The sequence below is a fragment of the Polypterus senegalus genome, chromosome 3 (assembly GCF_016835505.1).
Source record: "Polypterus senegalus isolate Bchr_013 chromosome 3, ASM1683550v1, whole genome shotgun sequence".
Taxonomy (NCBI): domain Eukaryota; kingdom Metazoa; phylum Chordata; class Cladistia; order Polypteriformes; family Polypteridae; genus Polypterus; species Polypterus senegalus.
In genome coordinates this window covers 260,308,037-260,332,772 of record NC_053156.1, presented here as the reverse complement: position 1 = coordinate 260,332,772, position 24,736 = coordinate 260,308,037, and the positions used below count along the sequence as shown (strand labels likewise).

At 36.1% G+C, this 24,736-nt stretch overlaps 1 protein-coding gene across 1 annotated transcript in view; it reads right to left on the bottom strand.

Annotated features, from left to right (window-relative positions):
• tnfrsf21 (tumor necrosis factor receptor superfamily, member 21) overlaps positions 1 to 24,736 on the bottom strand; it is an 80,142-nt gene that overhangs the window by 18,731 nt on the left and 36,675 nt on the right. The window contains exons 3-4 of the mRNA XM_039748982.1: positions 12,014 to 12,487; positions 5,714 to 5,979 (exon numbers count right to left, since the gene is read on the bottom strand). Of these exons, the coding sequence (XP_039604916.1) occupies positions 5,714 to 5,979; positions 12,014 to 12,487 (740 nt within the window). The remainder of the gene's footprint in view (positions 1 to 5,713; positions 5,980 to 12,013; positions 12,488 to 24,736) is intronic.

Here is a 24,736-nt window from a genome sequence, read left to right as displayed (position 1 = left end):
ATGAAAGTTGTAGCATACTATATGAAAAATCACTGGACATATTCTTAATTTTCACATCTCCTGCCAGCTGTCTGATAATAAATATAATCCCTGGCAGTCTGGGTCAAGTTTTTAAGAACTAGGAGGGCACAGCTGTTTCCAAAAATTGACTTTTACCTCTGTTTCATTATTGTGCCGTAAAGTATGGTATCTCCCCTTTAAAAACTAAAAAAAAAAACCGTGAACACTCAGATTATCCTCTTAGATTAAATTATGCTTGCAGTTCTGTTTGTAGAGCCAAATATAAAAATGAACCCAAGACCCTCATTCCACTGAATGTACTTCTCTATCTTAAAATTTCCTTCCTTCCTTCCATCTGGTGTAAGTGAATATCTCATGAATCTGACTTCTGGTTTTGCTTATCCAGCACAGGCTAGTAAGAAGTGAAATTATACAGTATGTCTACATTTAAAAAACAAGAACACTATTTAAAATACTTACTTATTATGCATATTTGTGCAATGACTTAGTACACTGCAATAATTGCTGATTAGTCCTAAGCATGCAGATGCCTTTTCAGTTGTGGTACTTAATAATAATTCATTTATTGGACAAAGGAGTATTCATGGCTGCAATGACTAAAGATTTGTAGCTGTCACTGGAGCAGAGTTATTAAAAGGAAAAATAGAAACGTACAAATGTCATTGATTTTCCAAACAGTGTTTAAATGCACACAAAATATTCTTCTTGTATTTTTCCTGTAATTTCATTATACTTTTTTAAAGCAGTTTTTTCCTGTGTAAAGTCAAAACCATACTTATCAGCTTTTGCCATTCATTCTACAAGCTTCAGCAGGTGATTGTGGTGCTGTAATAATTAAAGGTGATGACAGATTACTGAATTCTGTTCTGACTATCAAAGTTATCAGCACACTAATTCAACATAACCTGTTATCATAATTTCAAAACAATATGGCGTTGCGCAGGACATTCCTAATGAAATTGATTCATTCATATGGTATCTAATCCTAGAATCAAAGGGATAATTATTACATGATAATCTAATCTGTCAACTAACCTTTATTTTTTTATTTTACTTTTTCCAACTTCCAAGCTCCTTGCATGAACTATGCAGCTGTGATTTGACCTTGAAAAGGAAAGCACCGACTGTGGTATGTGATTTGAGATGTAAATGTCTAAAGAGCTCTTAAAGATAAGACATAAACACTGGATAATGTAAAAGAAAATGAAATTCCAGAAAAATTCCAGCTATTACGCTGTATTGCAAAAACTGTTTTGGAAAATTTTACTAACATAGGAACTGTGATGAGCAGCCACTTTATCATCATTATTATTATTATTGTATATTTTTCTGATATATCTGATAAACACTTTCAAGAATAAAATATAGTCATATTGCTTAAATACTTTTTTTACAGACGAAGCACAAACAATTATTATGGTTATTATTACTATAACTTTAGTGACTGTGACTAGAAGGGAAAATTGGACCTTTGACCATAAGTTCACTTGCTTTTTGCACGTAACTCGTATAAGCATGGCCTCACAAAGGGCGCCGGACACATCAACAGTAATGTATAATGTTTAATAGTGAAATATCAGGAATGGGACATGACCCTAAAGCTTTGCACTTAAAGGTGGACCAACAGAATTGAATATGGTAGTGCTCAAAGAAAATGAGCAGGTTGTCAAAAAGTCTGACTCTAATAATAATACTAATACATTTTATTTATATAGCACCTTTTCCATGCTCAAAGTGCTTAGAAGCAACGTCAACACTGGTTATGTAAAATGGGAAATAAATATTGCCTCATCTTTCTAGTGAATCATACTGAGAGATGGCCAGGAAGCTAAGAAAGAAGTCTATGAATACATTGTCAGAGTGTCCACAATGAAGGCTAGTGTTGGTGATGTAATGTTGTGGCTGTGCAGCAATACATGAAAGCCAAAAGAAAATATGATCAATATGGATGACTGGATATAATCTTTCATAGTAGCAGTGTACACATTTGGGAATGGAATTTTCCATCAAGTGCTCCTTCAAAAACTTGCTCCTTGGGATGGATGCTTTGGAAGCAGGCCATCAATATGAACTCAGTGCTGTTTATCAAAAGGAAAAACTTTCCATGCAACTATCATTGATTGCATTTACATGTGTTTTAATAATCTGTTTTTGTCACAGATATCCAGTTTCAAAAATGACACATATGCTCTTATTCTGGTTGGAGAAACAAGGATGTTGATCTCCGAGAAACCAGGTTAACACAAGCAGACATCAACCTCCAGTAAATACCTCCAAACTTATTGGACAGCACTTTATCCCACAATAACGCAATGCAATACATGAGCTTTTCAAAGCTATAAATGGAAAATTCTGGAATGACCAAGCCAGTCACATGATTTTAATCCAATTGAGTATGCCTTCCATATGTTGTAAGAGAAAACCTAAGGGGAGAAGCCCCTGAAACAAGCTGGAGCTGAAGATAGCTGCATTACAGACTTGACAGAGCAACACCAGAGAAGATACTCAGCACTTGGTGATGTCTTTGAATCAGACTACAAGCAGTCATTGCATGCAAGGGATATGAGACAACATGCTAAACATGACTGCTTTAATATACTGTATCTATCATTGCTACGTCCCAAACATTATGGTTCCCAGAAATGGGAGACCATGTAGAAGAAGTGCTGTAATTTCTACACGGTGTGACCAAAATGTTTGCAAATACCCTTAAAATAAAGTCTGCAAAAAACACTTTAATCACATCTGAATTGTTTGACTTGCAATTTAAAACTGTGGAGAAGACAGTTAATTAAGGAAGAATGTGCCTTTGTTCTTAACACATGCACGCACACATTATACACACACATATATACATGCGTCTCTACCGCTCACATATGTTGATTTCACTTTCAGCAAACAACAAATCTTTTAATTCTTGTGGATACACCTCTTCATTGGGAAGAAACACTATTTTTCCCTGATGGCAACACGAATTAGACGATCTACAAGTCTCAAAGCCGAACAATAACTACATACTGTCATATCACCTATGTCCATATATTCGATCTCTTTTCGCTGTTCCGTTATTTCACCGAGTAGTAATTTCCATTTGTTAGTGCTAATGCGTCTTTACTATATTTTTTTTGAGACTTCGAATTTTAGTACTTTCTTAATCTCTAACCTGCTCTGCATGTGTATTGCGTGAACGTTTTTGAACTTCTTTACGTCGTTCTACTTTGTCGTCTACTCTTTGTGTTTTAGAGTGCAGGAACTTTGTCTCACAATAGCATTCACTTGAATGAAAAGTGATTGTATCGTGGGCGTGGTTGTAAATATTTGAGAGGTGTGCAGGACTTGTCAAAATCTCTTGGCAAAAAGACTTGTCTTGCGGGACCTGAAATTATTCCCAAGATTTCCTTTTATAATAGATATATATAAAAAGTATATATCCATATATATACATACTGTATACAAAGTTGACTTGCTCACTTACTCATCAACACAAAAACTATTTTCTGTTCAGTTAAAAAGCTGTAATTTGAGCTAAGAAAGGCCATTTCAATTTATCAGTATTTAGGAGTAACCCCACAACAAAAAAACTAATGCCACAAATCTCAAAAAAGCTTTGACTGATTTAATTGAAATTTGCTGACATTTGGTTACAAATGTTGGTGATGTGCCATCTGTTGGATTAATGGCTTATTTCCTGGACTCCTGATAGTATCATTTACTTTCCTACAGACTTTTTGGAAATTTCTTGGTTGCTGCAAAAATCTTTAAAATAAAAAGCAAAGTTTTTATTATTCATCTTAGAACTTCAATATACGATTAGTTAGTAAATGTACATGATTACAAATCTGCGGTGGGCTGGTGTCCTGCCTGGGGTTTATTTCCTGTGTTGGCTGGGATTGGCTCCAGCAGACCCTGTGAACCTGTAGTTAGGATATAGCGGGTTGGATAGTGGATGGATGGATGATTACAAATCTCCATAAGTGCTAGAACTGAAGGGAAAAGTCACTGGTCAATATGTTTAATCTCCTAGGTTGAGGGCCTCAACTTCAGTTCTGGGGGCCCACAGATGCAAGTTCATGTTCTTCCCAAATTAGTTAGAAAACAATACTTGCCAATAACAGAACTAATTCATTTTATGACTTGTTAGTGTTTAATTTGCTTGTGTCAGATCATTCTTCCCAAATTTTTCCATTATGAGGACATCCAAATGATTTTTGGTCTGGAGCTGCTAAGTGTTTCTAAATAATTCTCTCTACCATTTCTTTCCAAATATATTATTAAAATGGACACATCATGATGAAGACACAAAGATGCAAGTGGAACCAACATACTGTAGGTGATGAGCTGCTGGTTTCTTTTGTCATTTGGATTTCAATGTAAATTAGCAACTGGTTAAGGAAGCAAACAAGTAGAAATAGAGGCTAGCCATTCAAGATGCGAAGAAACAATTAAGAGCTCAATCTTAGTTATCTAAAACGAAGCATACGATAACTAAGAAACTTTGTTCAAGGAACAAAACTGAGGATTCCTGTCCTTATATACAAGAGAGTTTTTATTCAAATGTAAAGGAAAGCAGCCCCCAATCAAATAAAGTTTTGAATTGAAGAAGTAAAATTTAAGTGCAACACCATAACAAATCCATGTCATTGCTATTTCCATATGAGCTTCTGAGGATGTAAATAATATATATTTTGTTATAGAAAGTCAGTTAGTTATGCCCATGTGTTGCTAGCATAGTGGCCACATGGTTAGCCCAACCCTCAACCAATCCAGGTCAAGTTCCACACCTGTTTTGTAATTCATGATGAGCTGCACATTCTCTTCCCTATGTTTGTACTGGTTTTCTGTTGGCAACTCTGGCTTTTCCCCATTCCTAAAAATGTGTCTTGGGTTAACTGAGGACTCTAAACTGACCAAGAGTGAGGATGCGTGTCTGAGTAAATGGGCGTGATGATGGACTAATCTGCCATTCCCTCTTGGGTGTCTGAAATAATTCCAGTGCTCCTGTGACTCTGAACTAAACCAAACAGGTTTGAGAATGCAAATGTGGTGTTAAAGATTGAAAATCAATACATTCAGTGTGCAAAGGTAATATATATGAGGTGTGACAATTTAATTCCAGGGATGGTCGTGTAGTGTTGCCCGTGCTACAAAGTACTACTGAGACATTGGAGAAGTTGAAAGTGCCATATAGTGAGGATGCTATGAAGGAGAACAGAAGGGATTTACTGTACTTTAAAGTTGACAGTAGCTGCTAGTGCAAAAAATGTGCACATTTTTCTACAGGTATCTTCCAGTAATTAAATGGTCACACCTTTTACTTTAGTAGTTATTAATAAACAAGGTCTTAATTACAGTATTTGCTTAATCTTTTATAAATATTTTTTTCACCATGACTAACAGAAATGCTAATTTTAAAATGAACGTGGTATATATTTCTGTTGGAACTGATATTTTTTTAAAGGATTCTACACTGACGGCATTTAAAAAATGAGATTGTGGAACAATTATAAAAATAAAATAATTAAGAATAATTTTGGGTTAAATTACAAAACCTTATTTCTTCTCAATAATGACATAAAAATGCACAAATATTTTTCATAAGAAATATCCATCCCAATCCGCAAAAAGTACTAAGCACATAATAATTAAAAAACAAATAGTTAATTGACACTATGCAATCAACTTATTTTTTTACCTGTGCATCATCCTCCATCACTCCTCTGATCTTCTCCACGACATCGTTACGTCTGTGCTGTCGGAGAGAACTTATGAGTTTTGCAAGATTGGCATCTGAATCTCGAATAGTCCAGTGCTGTAGAGCTGCATATGCTCGGTCTTGATCAGAGGTGTAGCCATTTGAGAAAGCTGACACTTCCCTCTCAGATACATTGATTAGTGATTTATATAGGTCTATCCACTGGCTGCCGATTTGCATTGCCACCAGTCTAAGGATATCCACACCTGAAGAAACAAAAAAAAATCTTCAGAGTACACATAACTAAGAGTGAAAACTATGTCATTTAATAGACCTAGGTTTGTGTGTGTGAGTGTGTGTTATACATCTGGAGCAATAAACCGAGTATCTGTGTTGCTCTGTCAGTTTCTGTTATCTTTTCTTATGCACTTCAGGGACAATTCCAATCAATCCTTGCAGAAGTTACTATTGGAGAGAAAAAGCAACTGTTTCTAGAAAAAATGAATTCCATGAATAAATTCTACAGACATTATTTAAAAGGATTAAATATCACACATGTAATATGAAAACTTTTTTTGAGAAGGCAGAAGGAGCAGAACTCAAATTAATCAATATATTTTGTAAACTGGAATATTAGAAACCTTAATTATGACCCCAAAAGAAAAAACATGTTATCAAATCTGACATCCTTAAAGGTCGAGATGGTACTTCTACAGGAAACCCACTTAAAAAGGAAGGACCACTTTCAGTTATAAAGAGATGGGGTTGGGTCAGAATTGTTCATTGGAACTATAGTACGAAAACCAGAGGTTGTTGGAATTTTAATAAAAGAACAAATCTATTTATTTGTAGCAATTGACATAGTGTTGCATTTTAAGGTGAGATAATGCCATGGAGATGGAGACTCTATAACCTATAAGAATCTAAATCAAATATTGCTAACATATACACGACAAGGCATTTGCATTAGTTTCCAGTATGTGTACTCATACACATATAATGATCTGACACTTTAATTGTGTATTAAAATATCAAATATAACATCTAAAACAAATAGTTTATTATGGATCACAATGTCTCTTGACTTGTGGTCATTTTTGTACACAATATTCCTTTTTCTAATAACTTACTACCTTCTATCACATTAACTATTGCAAGTATGATGCCATTGTCATGTACAACAATATTCCTCATACTGTGAGGCTCAAAACGTTTTCCCAGCAACATTCCACTTATAATTGGTGACTTAATCCATTGTTGCCAGCACAAACTGCTATTTTTTTTAAAAACCAATGCTTCTCAAAAACATTGCTCACAGGATCATACTATTCAAGACTTTACATTGTTAACACATTATATTCACTTATAGTCATGTCACTTTGGGCAAGGGGTTTGATGAAATATTAAAAAATGTATGTGGCTATGTAAAATAATTTTATTACTCTAACGCAGGAATCAACAGACTTATTTGCTGTTATCATTTTTAATATGATCATTGGGCACTAACTATATTCTTAAATATAACAGTAAAAGCCAAAGTTTGCATTCAAATGCATAATCATCATCTCCATGTGCTGCACTCGCATCAGTGCACAAAGCACTGCTGTTTTCACAAGTTGAAGAAATGCATTTGTGCCAGGTGTTAGTACCAGTCACTGTCACTAACAAAACAATGTCATCTTGTTACTCTTTGTTCCTTTCACATAGTTACAAATGTGATGAGGCATTGTAAAGTCAAAGTTTTATTGCTATATTGTCATATTATTGCCAACTAGGTAGATTTCCATGATTTCACAAAGTAGGGAAAACACAAACTGCTGTTATTTTAGTTTTACCAACTGTACACTGGGAATTAATGTTTTATTCATTTTTAGAACAAAGTCTTCAAGAGATATTGCGGTTCTTTTCAGAAAAGGTATGAACCATGTTTTTATCTATACTGGATGTCAAAACATTTTCAGGGCTTCCTCGAAAGAATCCAAGATCCCCAACTGCTTCAAAAGAGCATGCATGGACAATCTCAAACCAGTGGTACACTCTACCTTTTTAATGACTCTGGTGCTGAGAAAAATTAAAAGGAATATTTCAGACAGCTTGGACTACCTCCAGTTTGATATGATCACAACCAATCCAGCGAGGATCAAATATCATGTCTACTACAGAGCATTTTGGCACACAAGGATAATTAAAATTACTATGCCTGAGTACTGTTAATTGACTACATGTCAGCAATTAACACTGCTATTCAATGCTCCTAGATTTGGGTCTTGCATCTACCCCCTAAAACTGCATTTTGGACTGGTAGACCCATGTCATGTGCAGAGTGGTAATGTCAATTCTTCAACACAGTTGCTGAACAGGGGAAGTGGGCTAAGCACATGCTGTTGCCAAACACAACTCCACCACCTTTGGAGGCTTGATCAAACATAATGAGATAACTTATTATACCTTATAGAGAAGAGAAATGCCATCTGACTCAGTGCCAGTTATGAATGAGTAACTTTACATTTCTTTGAGTCACCATCACTGATTACAGACACTGCACACACAAAGCATCTTTCCTACCATCAAGAAGGGTTACCAACGTCTTTAATTTTTCAGATGTCTCAGGAAAGCCTGGATGTCACCAGCTGTGCTCAGCAACATTTATGTAGGCTACACCATGACTCGCTGCATTACATACGGTTACAGAAATTGTTCCAGCTCAGCCAGCAAACCACCACAAGAAAAAATGTAGGCCTTCAATAGCCATAGCCATAGGTGGTTGAGAGTGTGTGTCAGAGTGTGCCTTGTGTCAGGCTGGTATTCTGCCCACACCTCAGTCCTGTTGCAGCTAAAACTACTAGACTAGGCTTCACTTCTCTACAGAATTCACACGAGAAATCCTTTGCGGGCCCTGCTCGCGAATCATTTCCTGGATCTGCCACTTGCGACAAATCTTGCTGAGCTTTAAAATAAACACAAACATCAACTCTGTCTTTAATATCTCTGTCTTTCGAAACTATTATCGCTGTCAACTCGTCACATGTTGGTTTATTATATATGTGAGCGTGATCTTTTGGATTCATATAGAAATCCAAGAAGACTTCTTTGTCCGTGTTTTTCAGATACATTTCGTGTAATATGGATTTTTACTCATTATTGGCTGTAGAATTTCTAATACATCTGATCGTTTAACTCTTCTGATTCTATGTTGCATCGCTTCTCCGTGATCATAAATATAAACCTGACCGAATTGTGGTTTCTTAGAAATTAACTTGTAGTAGCTCTGTCATATCACCTATGTCTATATATTTGATCTCTTTTCACTGTTCCGTTATTTCACCAAGTAATAATTTCTGTTTGTTAGAGCTAATGTGATCTTTACTTTCAGTGTGTTGAGACTTTTGAATTTTATTACTTTCATAATCTCTAACCTGCTCTGTATGTGTATCGCGCCAACATTTTTGAACCTCTTTACAACGTTCTACTTTGTCTTCTACTCTGTCTTTTTTCTTCTACTGTTTGTCTTTTATTTCCACCCCCACTTGGACCTGTTAGGTTTTCAATTCATCCCTTGGCACAAAGTCTCATCCATTGTGACGTGAAGTTATCTCTCTGAAAATGTCTTGTCTCGTCTCTCTGAAAAAATCTTGTCTCGTCCCAAGATTTTTTTATATAACAGAGAGAAATGTATGTTAAGATGAACAGATGAATAGGAAATTAAGAAACAAACATTTCTTTGTGCTTATTATTCTGATTTACTAAAAACAGATGGATCTTCTCAAACCATTTTTCCTGATGCTGATGTGCTTTGCTATCTGTCTGTCTGTCTGTCTGTCTGCCTGTCTGTGTGTCTGTTCATTAATCAGCAGGGAGACCCAGTTCTGACCTTACATTTGACATAAAATACCTTTACACTCACAAACAATGAAAGAAAAGGCACAGAAATTAAAAAGTTTAACAAAACATTGTTTCAGTGAAAATGAACTGTAAATTGGTCTAGGTCTAGAGAAAAAAAGTGGCTTTTGCATTTTGGGAGTTGTGGTGTAATAAAAGCAAAAAGTGAACATCTTCCGAGGCAGTATGTCTACATGCATAATGCACCCCGCAATGACTCTTCAGATCACCTGCTAAAATGTGCCCAGCTAGGCTAACATGAGGGACCTTATACATTTAACACAACAATAAAGAAGCTGAGTCATATTTTTAAACCTACATTTAAATAGTAATGGCACATTTCTCACATCATTTAAATGAACAATGGTGCACTTAGTTGTCTTTCCAAACACCATAACTAGAACAAACTGGATTAAGCTGAAAAGGGGCACAAGGAACTGAAAGTTAAACTCTGTGCTTAAGTTTAACCACAGTCTGAAGAATGAAAATTGCCCAGAGCTGTTTCTAAGTTTACTTATCACACAACAATAGCATACAGTATGCTAATACACTACTGAAAAACAACGCAGTTTTTGCTTTACAAAGGGGAAACTTAATTTCAATTTGAGGTTTAATTATTAGAGCAGATGTACAAAAATTACAAAGTACATTCTCCTGTATCAAAGTACATTTTAGAAACACATAACTACAGTTCAGCTGATTTGTAGGAAGACTTTATCTGCTATATGAGATGTGGTTTGTTTTCAAGGTTGCCAAAAGTACAGATGGCTGCTTAGGATCACATGGTAGGGGTAAGCCCAATATGTCCTTGAGAAAAAGAGTGAAATCCAATCTGGCAGATGAAGGGCTCTTCTGATAAGACAATGGTGGTAAGCAGGGGCTGCCAGGACAAACTGTGAATGATTGTGTTCCAGACAGAGATACTCACATGGCACCAGGATAAAAGACAAAGCTCATACAACCAAGAGTAGGAAGTGGGAGAGCATTTGAAAACTGTCTGGCACAACAGGTGGCAGCACAAAAATCCCACTTCATAGACTCCCGGCTGGGCTACAGTCAGATCGAGCAGACTGCCCATAAAGAAGCCTGGCACTTTAAAAGCAGGTCAGTTAATGGAAGAGCAGGGATACCAGAGACCAAGAAGGACATGTAGCTTGGTGGCTCTCTAGCCACTGTCAGCCACCAAGATAAGTGTTTGGCACTGAAATTAAAGCCATATTGTATTTAGTCTAGAATTGACTGATGGGAAATGATTCATAAATGAAATATGAACATTTTGAAGTATATACATACAAAGCTAGTCATGGGTCATTTTAATACAATTCAGAGTCAAGGTGGGGCCACAGTGGGCTGGGCCAGGCACAAGTCCTTCAAAAGATCCACTCACACACCTACCACCCTTGGGCCAATTTAAACTTGTCAGTTAACCTATCCAGTATATCTTTGGGAATTTAGGACAAAAATCAGAGTGCCCAAAACAGACCCAGGGAAAATGTGGAAACTCTACACGGACAATGTAAAGGCAAAGAATCCAAACCTAGGTTGATGGATCTATGAAATAGCAGCACTAGCCATTGCCCTACCTTGTCATTTAAAAAGCTGATATGACCAAATGAATAACAGAAGTTTGAAGTTTGAATGAAGTTCTTTGTGGATTATCGCAAATTTTTCACATGGGCTACTTCGGTATTCCAGAGTTTTTTTTACTTTTATATGGTCAATCACCATTGGTAAATGTTGCAGTGTCACTAGCAGATGCCATTGAGATGTTTTCTCAGGCAGTACACATTTGTTGACTTGGATTTCCTGGTACAAGTTCCTGTCAATGAAGCTCTCAAGAAATAATAATCTTGGCCTCACGCCTTCTTTTTCTGTATTCATATTGCATTAAAGAACTATTTAATGGGCAGAAAAGTAAGATATTTATAGTATGCATTTTGTTATTGACAGCTGCAGGTTTATTCTGCCACATTAATATGACAGAAAATAAAAAAATGCATTGTAATTCTAGGATATCAAGATGAATATAAAACTGGGAAGTGAAGAAAAAGCTCAATAACAGTGAGCAGAAGAGACCAAGAAAGTACAAGAGACATGGAAGATGAGAGTGATTTTGTGGTAGTTGAGGAGGGGGTAAGTAGAGTAGCCACTGAAGTGTCAGCGCAGAAAGAAATAATCCAAAGTAAGCAGATTCAGTGATGCTGCATTTCTGTTTCCATTTTCTTCCTTAGTTAAGTCTGTGGTCTCCCTTATTATTATTATTATTATTCTAAAAAAAGGGTATTTGACCAAGATCAGGTTTATTAAAATGCACAAGCACTTTCTATAATCCTTTATACTAAAATTCCCTGACGTAAAGAAAGCTACTAAAAATTGAATGAAAATGTTAAGAACATTGCTAATATCCTGTATGGCACTTACCTTGACCATTAGCAAGATATATCCATTTTTCTTTGTTTTGCACTGGAGAATGAGGAGTTTTATTAATTGCCTTCTCCACAATACTGCTTGGGTCCTGTTTTGGTCCTTTCTTTAGAACCCTTGAGCTCTTCTTAACACTGCAAATCACAATCACCACTAACACCAGGAGCAAAAACAGGACTATCATCCATGGGAGATGCTCATTAATGTCAAAGCGTTTGTGTGCACTTGGTTTTGATGACCCCCTTCTTGTGGTCCTGAAGTTAGTCACTGATGATGATCTTTGCCGGTCTTCAAGAAGACTTACTTTACTTTGGGATTTTGTGATTTCCTGGTATTCTGTGGTTAAAAGGTATCCGTATGTTGAACTACGAAAGGCTGCCTCGTTTGCTGTATTAGATGACTCTCTCATTGTACTCACTATGGTAGGCTCTGGTGTGCTGGCCAGGATCCCAGACGAAAGATCTGAAATACCTAGATGAAGAAAAAACAACAGATGGGAGTCTGAAGTGGCTGCTAAATAAAAAATATTAGGATCTATAGACTGGACAGCTGGATATAACAGTAATATGAAACTGGCACTTTTTAGTACTATTTTAAATTTACTTAAATTTCAATGCTCTGTTGAAGGCAAAGAAGGTCAATCCCAGAATGTCAATGTCTTTTAGTATCCTGGGTAGGGACAACTAGTTAACAGACAATATTAGGATGCCCAAAAGTAACTACTGTGGTATCAATTAAGAAAAGATGTACCGTGGGGCGTAATAAAGTGGTTGCGCATCCCCAGGCTTATGGCTGGCAATAGGGGGCACACAAGTTGTAATACTTAAATTATGCAAGTTTCTGTTTTTTACTGTGAGTTAGGGAATCACACAAGTGCACCCACAGTAGTAAGCAGCATGGAGGACTCCTAGAATGTGCATTTCTTTCACAAATTGTAATTAATAATGCACATTTTGCAGACATACAATTGTAACAATTGTATAACAAATTTGGCATATTTTATACAAATTTATTTCCCCCATATCTGGGGATATTTAAATACCCTGGGTGAACCCAGAAAATGGACAGTAAACCAGCATATTGAGTCAGAGACAAGACAAGTTCATTACAAGTAAAAAGAAAACACACACAAAAAATTATGGCTTATTTTAAAATTAGTTCACCACTTAATTCCGATTTCTTCCCAAAGAATTAGCGACTTCCGAAACAAATGTTTAATAGGTGCCTTAGGCTGGTGTGACACTAAATGATTTTTTCTGTGATTTTTACTTTTAGCCTTCATTTATATAATTCGTAGTGTGTTGAGGACAAACTAGGGTGGCATACACCTCACGCATTTTGTCGTGTTGTGCGACATCCCCTTTGACTCAGTCATACTAGTCTATGACTCTCTCCTACAAGTAGAAGGGGCCAACTCTTCTGTAGGACTGTCAGAATGAAAACTGCTATGCAGATATAATTCAGGCTTATTTTTTTAAAAAGGCCTTATTTGAAGGTAAAATCTGACATTTGATTATAAATGATCAGTTGTTTATTGTACATGCACTGATTTCGGCATTGTGCAAAACTGCAGTATTTTACAGATCTGTGTTTGCAATTCACTTCCACAATCAACCTTTTCTGAATTTTTAATGGTTAGCTTGTTATCTTCATTTGTGAAACTTTCAGACAGATACAGTACCTTCACAGTGTACTTTGTTCCTAACTCAGTATTCAGCAACTGTACTTTTTGAACATTTTTCCAGTGCTCTAAAAGTACATCTGATTCTGTCCCGTTCACTCTTAAACCCAAGATCTAAGACCTTCTAATTAAAGCAAATGAATAATAACTCATAATTCTGATTTTTCTTATATTCCAACACTATAAGATCCCAACTTTAAGCAGTCTCATCAACATAAACCAACATGTTGTGTCCTAAAGTCAGTTTCTGTGATGCTACACTCATTTATATGGGGACAATTTAGAGTTGCCAATTAGACTAATATGCACATTTTTAGAATGTTTAATGAAAAACCATCATTAATGACAACACAGCATGCAGTCTTCACAGGGGTAGTATTTTAACCATGAACTCTGAAGTTGTGAGAGTTCTTCATAATTATTTTGTGCATTTATTTTATTTTATGTTATTTTATTTTATATATTAATTTGCACCTTTTCTCTACTGAGGCTAGAGAAAAATAAATCAACAATTTCCAGTTCAGTTTATGGTTCTTTTGCAGGTTCAGTTTGGTGAACTGATACAAATTTTCTAAACTGAGCAACAAGTAAATAGTGTAATAAATTCAAAAATAAATACTTTTACCACATCAAGCATAAGCAATTTCAATACAATTAAGTTTCGTCTACTTATTATTTTTATATGCTTATGTATTTCTAGCTGACAATTTTAAGCAGTGGAATATTTTGTCAAAGCAGAATCAGGCTGAGTGACTTTTTCAGAGTCACCCAGTAAATCAGCAGTCAGTACTGAACTGGTAGCTTTGTGCTTTACAGTCCAATGCATTATAACACCTAAGATCAATTAAATAATACAGAAATAAATATTTAATATCATACAAAGCACTTAATAGGAACAAGCAGAAACTGATTACAACACTACAAAATCCCAACTTTAAGGAGTCTCATCAACATAAACCAACATGTTGTGTCCCAAAGTCAGTTTCTGTCTTATGTGGCTGCTGGTTTGACATATAATGCCTAAAACAATGAGGTGTATTTAAAAATATTCAGCTCACCTTTATCAAAATATTGCTGCATTTGTAAAGGAAAAAAAAAGCAGGCAGATTATGCAGACCCTAAATTGAAACTGAGACAATCCCACTTTTCCATATGAGACCACAAGTGCCAACAGTTTTTTTTTTTTATTCTGAATGCTGTGATATACGCAGTACCCTCTCTATTGGGCACTTCCAAAATAATAAAGCAAGTCCGACTTAGACCTGCTAGACCTACCTGCCTCTTACCTGCTGTTTCACTTTGTTCACTATTCTCACTTGTTGTAGTCATTCTAACTGACCCCTATTCCTCTCAGTCCTTATCAGGACAGTGATCCATAAAAGCAGCCATGAAAAGAAGCCTGAATCTTTACAAGCCACATCTGCTGGCACCATGCTTCACAACAATATTATTAACATTTTTACCTTTTTCACACTCGGTGCATCTGCAAAGAGTGAGGCACTTATGAAAATATTGTGTGGGTCACATTTTTAGCACTCAACTGGTGTCCTGTGCTATTAACATATTATGATATGTGTTGCTGTTGCAGGGACAGTTGTGACGAATGGGAGGCAGGCTTGGGAGTGGAACCCCGGGGAAAGCGCTTTTTGGGAAGGTACATGGCACCTGCTTGGTCTGCCTGGGGTAAATACCAAGCGGTTTAAGAATTGTGCACCGAGTGGTCAGCACCAGTCTGACAACAAGACAGCAGTGTACTGTAGGTGCTTCTCTTTTGTTGAGTGCACCTGCAAAGGATTTTAATGGCTCTTGTATTTAAATATCAGTTGTCCAAATACCACTAGAATTTTTTTTTTGCTGTTGATGTTTGTTCTTGTTGTGGCCAACACTGTGGACTTTACCATAATAATGAAGTGTAAAAAAAGTACATACAAACGTAATGTAAAACCCAAAATCATTCATCTAAGTTTGAATATATTTGAATATTTACTTATTTTTAATTGGAATATTCAAACCTTATCTTTTGGCTAATTTGACAGGCTTAGTGCAGTTGCAAGGAAAGAATAAATATGGTGTTTTGGAGAACACAAATATAATTTGCCATATTTGCAGGTACACTATTGGAAAAGGCAGCTTTGGTTTTGCCCTCAATGTAGGGTCATCACTGGGCTGTTTTTGTTTTTTTTAGCAATAAAAATCAACTAAAAACATAATTCTTTAACTGCAATCCAGCTGTTGGCAGGAGCTCCAAATCATTTTTAATCACCTTTATAACGTTACTGATCACAAGTGTAGCATGTAGTGCCTTTTAGGTACTTTAGCACCCCACTTCCCACATTAACGTCTGAGTTCTCAAGGAGCTTAATGTTAACCCAGTTCATAGTTACAGGGAGTTTGAACCTGACACCTGTCACACTTTCACTGACACTGCACTACGCTATTATGGGGTCAATTTAGAAGCGCCAATTAGATTAAGATGCACATCTTCGGAATGTTGGAATGTTGAATTACAAACTGTGCAACTGTGGGAAAAACCATCATTAATGACAGCACTGCATGCAGTCTTCACAGGGGTAGTACAGTATTTTAACTAAGGACTCTGAAGTTATGAGAGTTCTTCGAAATTATTTTGCGCATTTATTTTATTTTATGTATTACTATGGTTAGAGAAAAATAAATCAACAATTTCCAGTTCAGTTTATGGTTCTTTTGCAGGTTCAGTTTGGTGAACTGATCCAGATTTTCTAAACTGAGCAACAAGTAAACAGTGTAATAAATTTAAAAATTAATACTTTTACTACATCAAGCATAAGCAATTTCAATACAATTAAGTTTTGTCTACTTATTATTTTTATATGCTGATGTATTTCTAGCTGACAATTTTAAGCATTGGCATATTTTGTCAGAGTAAGCAGAATCAGGCTGTGCGACTTTCTCAGGGTCACCCAGTAAATCAGCAGTCAGGACTGAACTGGTAGCTTTGTGCTTTACAGTCCAATGCCTTAGAACACACAAGATCAATTAAATAATACAGAAATAAATATTTAATAGTATACAAAGCACTTAATAGGAACAAGCAGAAACTGATAAGCAGAAAGTCACAGCTTAAACAATGTCAGTTCCAGAACAGAGGTCTGTCTTCTTTCTGGATCCTTCTTAATACGATTTGAAATTGTAATTTTATCTAAAAGTTATCCCTGTGCTGTCGCTGTGCAGCACAAGGCATGAAACAGACCCCTCTCTGGGTTCACATACTTGTGTGTAATTCTGGGCACCTGATTGTCTGATAGCTCAGTAACTAAAAATAAATAATAAATTAACATTCAGACAGATGAAGTATAAACTATACAATATAAAGCTTGCCACAGGCACCTGTACACTCGTCTGTTATTGTATAGTATAATAACTGCAATTATATTACTATAATATATTACTGCAATGTTGCTGATAACACTTGTTACGGGGTCGGCACAACAATGACCCAACATATTAGATTCAAATCCCACATTCAGTAATTGTTTGTACCGAGTGTGATGTGTTTGATGGGATGTGGTTTTATACACATCTCAAAAAGACATTCATTGTAGTTTCATTGACAATTTGTTCAATGTAAGTGTGTGCATTAAGGGAGCTGTGATGGACTCTCTCTTTCTAGATGCTGCCGGGATAGGGTGTGGTCTCCACAACTTTGAACTGGCTTAAGCATTTTCAGTAAAGCATGACTAAGCAAATTCCCAGAGATCACAAACACAAAGGGAAATTATAACTGTTCCTTTCTCCATGTATCAGCTCTAAGCAGCATCAGCAGACTTGAGCCAAATATAATGCTGAATAAGGTAAGTAAGAGCTTGTCTGTTATAGTAGCCAATATCTGGACACACATAACATCACATAATCAGCCAGTCCAGCACCAGACTCAGTAGGGCTCAATAGCTCCAGGATTTCATTCCAGCCAGTTACAAATGAATAAACCCATTGCTAAAGCTGAACCTTTGTTTAGTTTTACATTTAGTTTTGTTTTGGTCTTCTAACAAATGTCACTTTGGATTTGGTGTTGGACTGTGACCACTACTCTGGAACGCAATCATTTATTTCTAAAATGTTACTACTGTACATAACAACACATACAACACTAATGTATTGAATTGCAGCTAAGTCTACTAACTAGAAGTGAGCTTTTCACTTAGCAAGGGAACAGCGAAATGTGGCTGAATTTGAGATAATAAACAATACAAATACAAATATGAGCTGATATGTTGGAGAATGGCAAAATTTCTCCCAGTACTTTTTAAAAAAACAGATATTACTTGTTCAAAGATGGTCTTGACGGCTGAAAAAAGCCAGGACCGGATCTGTTTACCTGAGATTTAAACAGTTATCTTATGTTTTAAGCTGGGGACTCATGTTCTTGATCATGATAGGAAATGAGAATCACTAAAATAAATCAATGGATAAATGGGGAGAATAAACAAATGCTAAAAAAAAGTTAAAAAGCATGACAGTACATTTTTCTGACACAATACAAAGGCAACTGCCTATAATTGCAGTGAACCACATGGTCCCTGGCTTTCCATTAACTATCCACTAAGTTCAAAATTGATTTGCATTAGGCATGTCAAATAAATCTCTTCTTCATCAATTATAAACCGACACACTAACCAACATTCAAATGGAGTATAAAGCTAAAAAAGTGAAAGGATAAAAAGGAGTAAGAAACACCAAAATATACGACAGCCATGGACATTTAATTTTTCTTAAAAGAATATTATCTACTTTCTGACTAATGTGTGTACAAAATGGCCATATGCTACAAAATGAGAATCGCAAGCAGAATTTTCAAGAAAACATCTCCATGGTCTGAAACAGGAGATCATACTTTAAAAACTTCTATTTTACTACGCAGCTTACACATGTGATGGTGTTTGAAATTTTAATAATATTACAACATTGTAGTTACATTTTTTTAAGTATTACATCAGGTGTATTTCTTCATTAAAAATATATATTGCCCTGTGCATACAGCAAAACCGTATGGCGGCTAATTACAAGGGGGCAAAGAGAATTAATTCAAGCTACATTGTGGACAGGCTAATTGTTTCCTAAATAGATGAGAGGACTTCAACCCAGAAGATCCTTCTGAATCTGACGCTGACTTGCTGAAGCTTTATCTGTTCCAGTCTTCAGGGTTTATGGCCCATGTTATGCAAGCACGTCAGTGGAGCACCTTCTGGGCTTATCTAAGATACGTAATACAACTCTGAGAGGAGAGGGGTTGCTGGTGCTAATCGTGACCTTTTTTTCCCCCTCCACTGTGGCGATCAGATGGCTAGTGAGGACTAACCCAACCCCGTCTGGTTTCTGGCCTATAAATCTCGAGAAGGCATCACCCTGTGATTCAAGCATTTTACAAGTTTGAGCTCCATTTCATTGACTCACATTCAGAGAATGTTTCGCTTAAACCCTAAAGATGCTGCTAGAGATTCTTTTTGTTGGTTTATCTTCAGCCATAGAGTGATTGTTTGTTTACTTTTGAAGAAAACACCAATGGGTGTTATTAAATGAAAGAGGACTGGTTGGTGCCCCAAAATGTATTATTTCCAATGTCTTATTCCTCACAGATGAAGCACAAAATTTGATCTTTTTTTTTAATCCTGCAACACAGTTGCCATCATGGCAATAAAGATGGAAATCCATTATGGGTCCCCAATTCTTTGTGATGTCTTGGTCATCTGTCAATTTTACAATGTATAACTCATCTATACAATGCACTATTTGCGAAAACAGCAAAGCTATTCTGAAAAGACAGCAACCAGAAAACGCACACGTATGTATATATATTATAAATATCTCATTGTATATCATGTTCTACACTATAATAACTTCTAAGAACATACTCATAATTATCACCGTGTATATAGATGTTTAATATCTGATTAAAATTTCATTTTTTGCTTCTAGTTGTATATTTTTTTGTGGATTTAGTGGACTGGCTTTGACTTTAATTATTGTCTGTTTTGATTATTTATTATTTAGTTTGAATTAATCTTTTCTTTAGAGTGTTTTTGTTTGTACAGTTTATTTGAACATTTTTGTTTTACTCTGCTTTGTTGGATATCTTGTTAAATTGAATTTAATCCCCCACTTCTCATGGTCATAGTTTATAATACAATAATACTATAAATAAATAAATATCATTCTCAACTATTCATTTTCTTAACCTGCTTATCCAGGAGATGGTGGTACGGCAGCAGGAGCCAATCCCAGAACACCAACGCCATTTTATCAACACCTATTCACCTAACCCAGGGGTATCCAACTCCAGTCCTGGTGGGCCAAAGTGGCTGCAGGTTTTCATTCTAACCCTTTTCCTAATCAGTGAGCAGTTTTCACTGCTAATTAACTCCTTTTCCATTCATTTTAATAGCCCTGTTTTTAAGGATTCAGTCCTCTGAATTGATTCTTTTCTTCAATAAATGGCAGCCAAACAGAAATGAGATGTAAAACGAGCCAACAAATGTCCAGACAAATTGGAATGTCAAGCTCCAGTCAATTTCACTCCAACCAGTTTCTTAATGAGAAGCCAATTCTTGTTGTTAATTAAAGCCATTATTGAATATCATAACTTGTTACTGCTCTCAATCTGCCACAGCAAACTGTTGATTTTCTGTTGTTTCTAAGACCACCGTCAAGATGTTTTGGTGACCTGAGCAGACCAGCATGACTGAGGCTTTCACCTTTCTTTACCGTTTTTCAGGTTAGCTGGTCATGTGGCTTGTTTTGTGTCTCATTATTTTTTGGCTGCTCATTAAGGAAAAAGAAACAACTAAGTGGTCTGAGTCACGTCAATCAAAACTAAGGTAAAACAAGTTATTCAGCAGCAAAAACGGATCGCTAATTAAAAAGATTAGGGGTTAAAAGGTTAGAATGAAAACTTGCAGCCACTGTGGCCCACCAGGACCAGAGTTGGACACCCCTGACCTAACCTATTTCAACTGAGGGAGGAAACAGGAGTATCTGGAAGAAACCCACATGGACAAGTGGAGAACATGCAAACTCCAAGCAGGCAGCACCCAGGACTTCAACCCTTGGTCTCCTTTTTGCGCTATTTTCTCGTTATATTTTTTTGCAATATCAAGCATATTCTGGATTTTTTTCAGGTAAGGGAACTAGAGAAACTTTAAAGGTAAGGAAGTTCTTCTAACTGATTGGCAGCAATACGTTGCATGCTGATTAGCATATGCAAGTAAGATTTTCTCTGTACTCTGTACATGTGGCAATAATGAGCCTATAAATTTACTAGGCAGCCATTTGACCAACAATACATATGGACACTTTTTCTTGGATAACTTGATTAACTAATATAATATCTATAAATGAGACCAAGAGTTCTCTCAGCCTCCCTCACTTGAACACAAGTCCCGGACAGGCTCCTGGATGTTACCGACACAATCCTTTGCATTGGTCACTCCACTGCACGGTTATGTTCTGTGGATGTTTAACACTTGTCATCTTCTCATAATTTGTTTGTCTAACAAATCAGTTTATTAGAGCATTGTACAATGCCTAGAGAGCTCTTCTAGTTGTGTTTTTTCTTTCTCTACACACCATGACCAGGACATTTAGATGTCATTTAGGAGGTGAGGTATGCCAAAGAGAAGGGGATATGACAATTAAGGGGCAGTGAGTCCAAATTAAAAAATGAAGTGAGCTGCATGCAATAGACAACACCCATTTGCTGCCACTAATTGTATTATACTGGTAGAGGAAACCCTTGTTTTATGTGAGTGCAATTTCACTACAATGTGCCAAATCAAATCACATCTTCTAGGCACATCACATGACAGTAATGTGCAATGCAAACTTCATCGTGCTGTCATATAAAGAATTAATCTATTAAAGTCAGAGAAGAAAGCTCACTTATAAGAATGTTATCCATGTAAAGTATCCAGAGTATTTTACATTTTTTATCAAACAAATAGGACTGTGGGTGTTTGTTTTGCTTTTATTAATTGTTAAAAGGTGTTCTAGTTTATCTTTGTTCAGGTCTCTGCTTTACTTGTGTTTTTTAATAAAGCTTGAATCTCAACAAAATCATCAAACAAAAATTTGTATCATTACCAGGTCAACAGTTTTAATTATTTAAATTATTTAATTGTTTAAGTAAACAGGTCCAGTTTATGTATAAGACTAGCACTTAGCATCATTTTCAAGGAAATTTGTTGATTTCTTAATTTGCTGCCCACTTAGCTTGTTTACAGTTAAGAGTTGTGGCCCTCAATTAAAAAATACTGAGAACCTCTGAATTAGACAAACTAATTCATATATTGTTAGGATCTAATACTGTCTTTTATTTTATAAGCTTACATTACATCTCTTTGTTCGACTCACAAAGAGAATACAGACAACTATCTTTTGATGCTTACTTCTTTAGTTTCATTTGGCAAGATAACAGCTCCTGAAGCTCTGGCAAACCCGTACAACTGATCTCTGAGAGGCACTTAGCTCAGACTAACACTAAAAGCATGGAGAGTAGAGTTATTTTATAGTGTCTACAAGGAAAGTGAGTCACTAGCTCCTCCCGTCATGTCTCCAAGGAAATGGGTTTAGCTGATGTAATGTTAGCTGAAAGCAACTGGATAAAACCAGTCTCTGCATGGTGTACACGCCCACTAAAGACTTCCTTTGTGCTTGACAGGTGTCACGTTGCTTGAACTGATCAGCATGCTTGTAATGTACTCTATAGTTTAATATAAAAATAACTCTTGTCACAAAATATGTGCAAATTAAGACACATTTTCCAGATCACACTTCATCTAGACAAACATTATTGAATAGTCATTTATATAAAAAAAAAAAACTATTCAAATCTACTCTACAGAATGTGTAATGTGTATATATACTTTATTTGTGATTCACAGCTTTGGTTGTTTTAGACTACATTCTCTTAATATGATTCTATGTATATTTCAATAAATAATTAGTTTAAATCATAAACATATGAACTATTGTCTCAACATCACAGACAAAAACAGATTTCAGAATTAATGTTGTATACATATGCTGACAAATCAAGAGTCTAATTTAATTCTTGACAATATAGAAGCTATGATTAACATCAGAGAGAAAGGTCTGGATAAAAAGAAAATGATTTCTCAATATATTACTGTTAACGAACAAATGTGAACCTGCATAATCATATTTTATATTCATAAGAAGCTGAAACTACTCTAACATTTAGCTTGATCACTATGCCACCCCAAAACTGAATTGTCAAATGTATTGACACTTAATGCTGTTAAAGGAGTATGATAGAGGCTGACAGAGTTCTTATTCAAGACATAATAGATAAAGTATGTTAAAAATCATTCTAATTCATCCATCCATCCATTCTCCTAACCCATTAATACAAGGTAGGGTGCGAGGCAGATGGAATCCAATCCAGTCTTTGGACAGGACACCAGCCCATACTAACTTGTTGGTTTAAATTTGTCAAGAATTACATTGTTAGGAAGAAATGTAGTAGTTTGTATAGGTCTTAGGTTAACAGAATGTATATCTACCTATTCGATATATAAAATGCTACGGGTTGTCTGTCACGCAAAAACTTGCAAACCCCTGAACTTTGATTTGAGCCTTGATCTTGGTCTTAATCATCAGAGTATACCATGATACACATAACAATACCCACGATTTGGATGTACAAGCTACCTCGGCCAAGAAATTGGGCTTTTGGTCCTTCTCATGGCAAGCAGTGATGCAGCTATGGACCTCACAGCAAGCAGCAGCAGTGATGCGTACCATGGCTGACAGGAAAAGCACAGCAATTACTCACCGCTTAGTAGCTATAAGCTGTTACTAACTCTTGTGACAGTGAAACTCAATGCACAGGCCGAATGATTGTTTTTGTTGTAACTGCAAGTCATACATATATGTATGTCAGGCAAACAGCTGTGGCAACATTGAAGCAACCTTGGCGGTGTGACTTGGGGTGCTGTGTTTCGTGAGAGGTATATGTGCCACTTTTCTTCGGGGACAAAAGGCCCAATTGTTACTGGTTTGTTTATAAATGAAGAACATTGTGACTTTTGCAATGAATGTGCTTTAATTTGGAATCTGCTCAACATTTTTGGCCAATAAAAATAATCTGCATTCTGAGGGGAGACTCTAGCTTTTAAGATTAACCTCTAGATTGTTTTGTACATTGGGACAAAGAAAAGTCATATGAAAAGGGAACAACAAAAAAGATAACAGTGGTATGTCTTTCATTTCCTAGGAACATCTGAGTACTGGGGTGTTTTCCAAACAAAGATTTTTAGTGAAGCAGTATTTAGTTGTATGAAATTAAATCAAATGTGAAAAACTGCCTGTGCAAAAATCTGGGTACCCTTGTAATTTTGCTGATTTGAAGGCATGTAACTTCTCAATACTGATTACTTGAAACTCCCAATTGGTTGGATTAGCTCATTAAGCCTTGAACTTCATAGACAGATGTGTCCAATCATGAGAAAAGGTATTTAAGGTGGTCAATTGCAAGTTGTGCTTCCCTTTGACTCTCCTCTGAAAAACGACAACATGGGATCCTCAAAGCAACTCTCAAAAGATCTGAAAACAAAGATTGTTCAGTATCATGGTTTACTGTCAGTTTCAACTGTAAGGAATGTAATCAGGAAATGGAAGGCCACAGGCACAGTTGCTGTTAAACCCAGGTCTGGCAGGCCAAGAAAAATACAGGAGTGGCATATGCGCAAGATTGTGAGAATGATTACAGACAATCCACAGATCACCTACAAAGGCCTGTAAGAATATCTTGCTGCAGATGGTGTGTATCTATACATCGTTTTACAATTCAGCGCAATTTGCACAAAGAACATCTAGATGGCAGGGTGATGAGAAAGAAGCCGTTTCTGCACTCACGCAATAAACAGAGTCACTTGTTGTATGCAAATACTCATTTAGACAAGCCAGATTCATTTTGGAACAAAGTGCTTTGGACTGATGAGACAGAAATTGAGTTATTTGGTCATAACAAAAAGCGCTTTGCA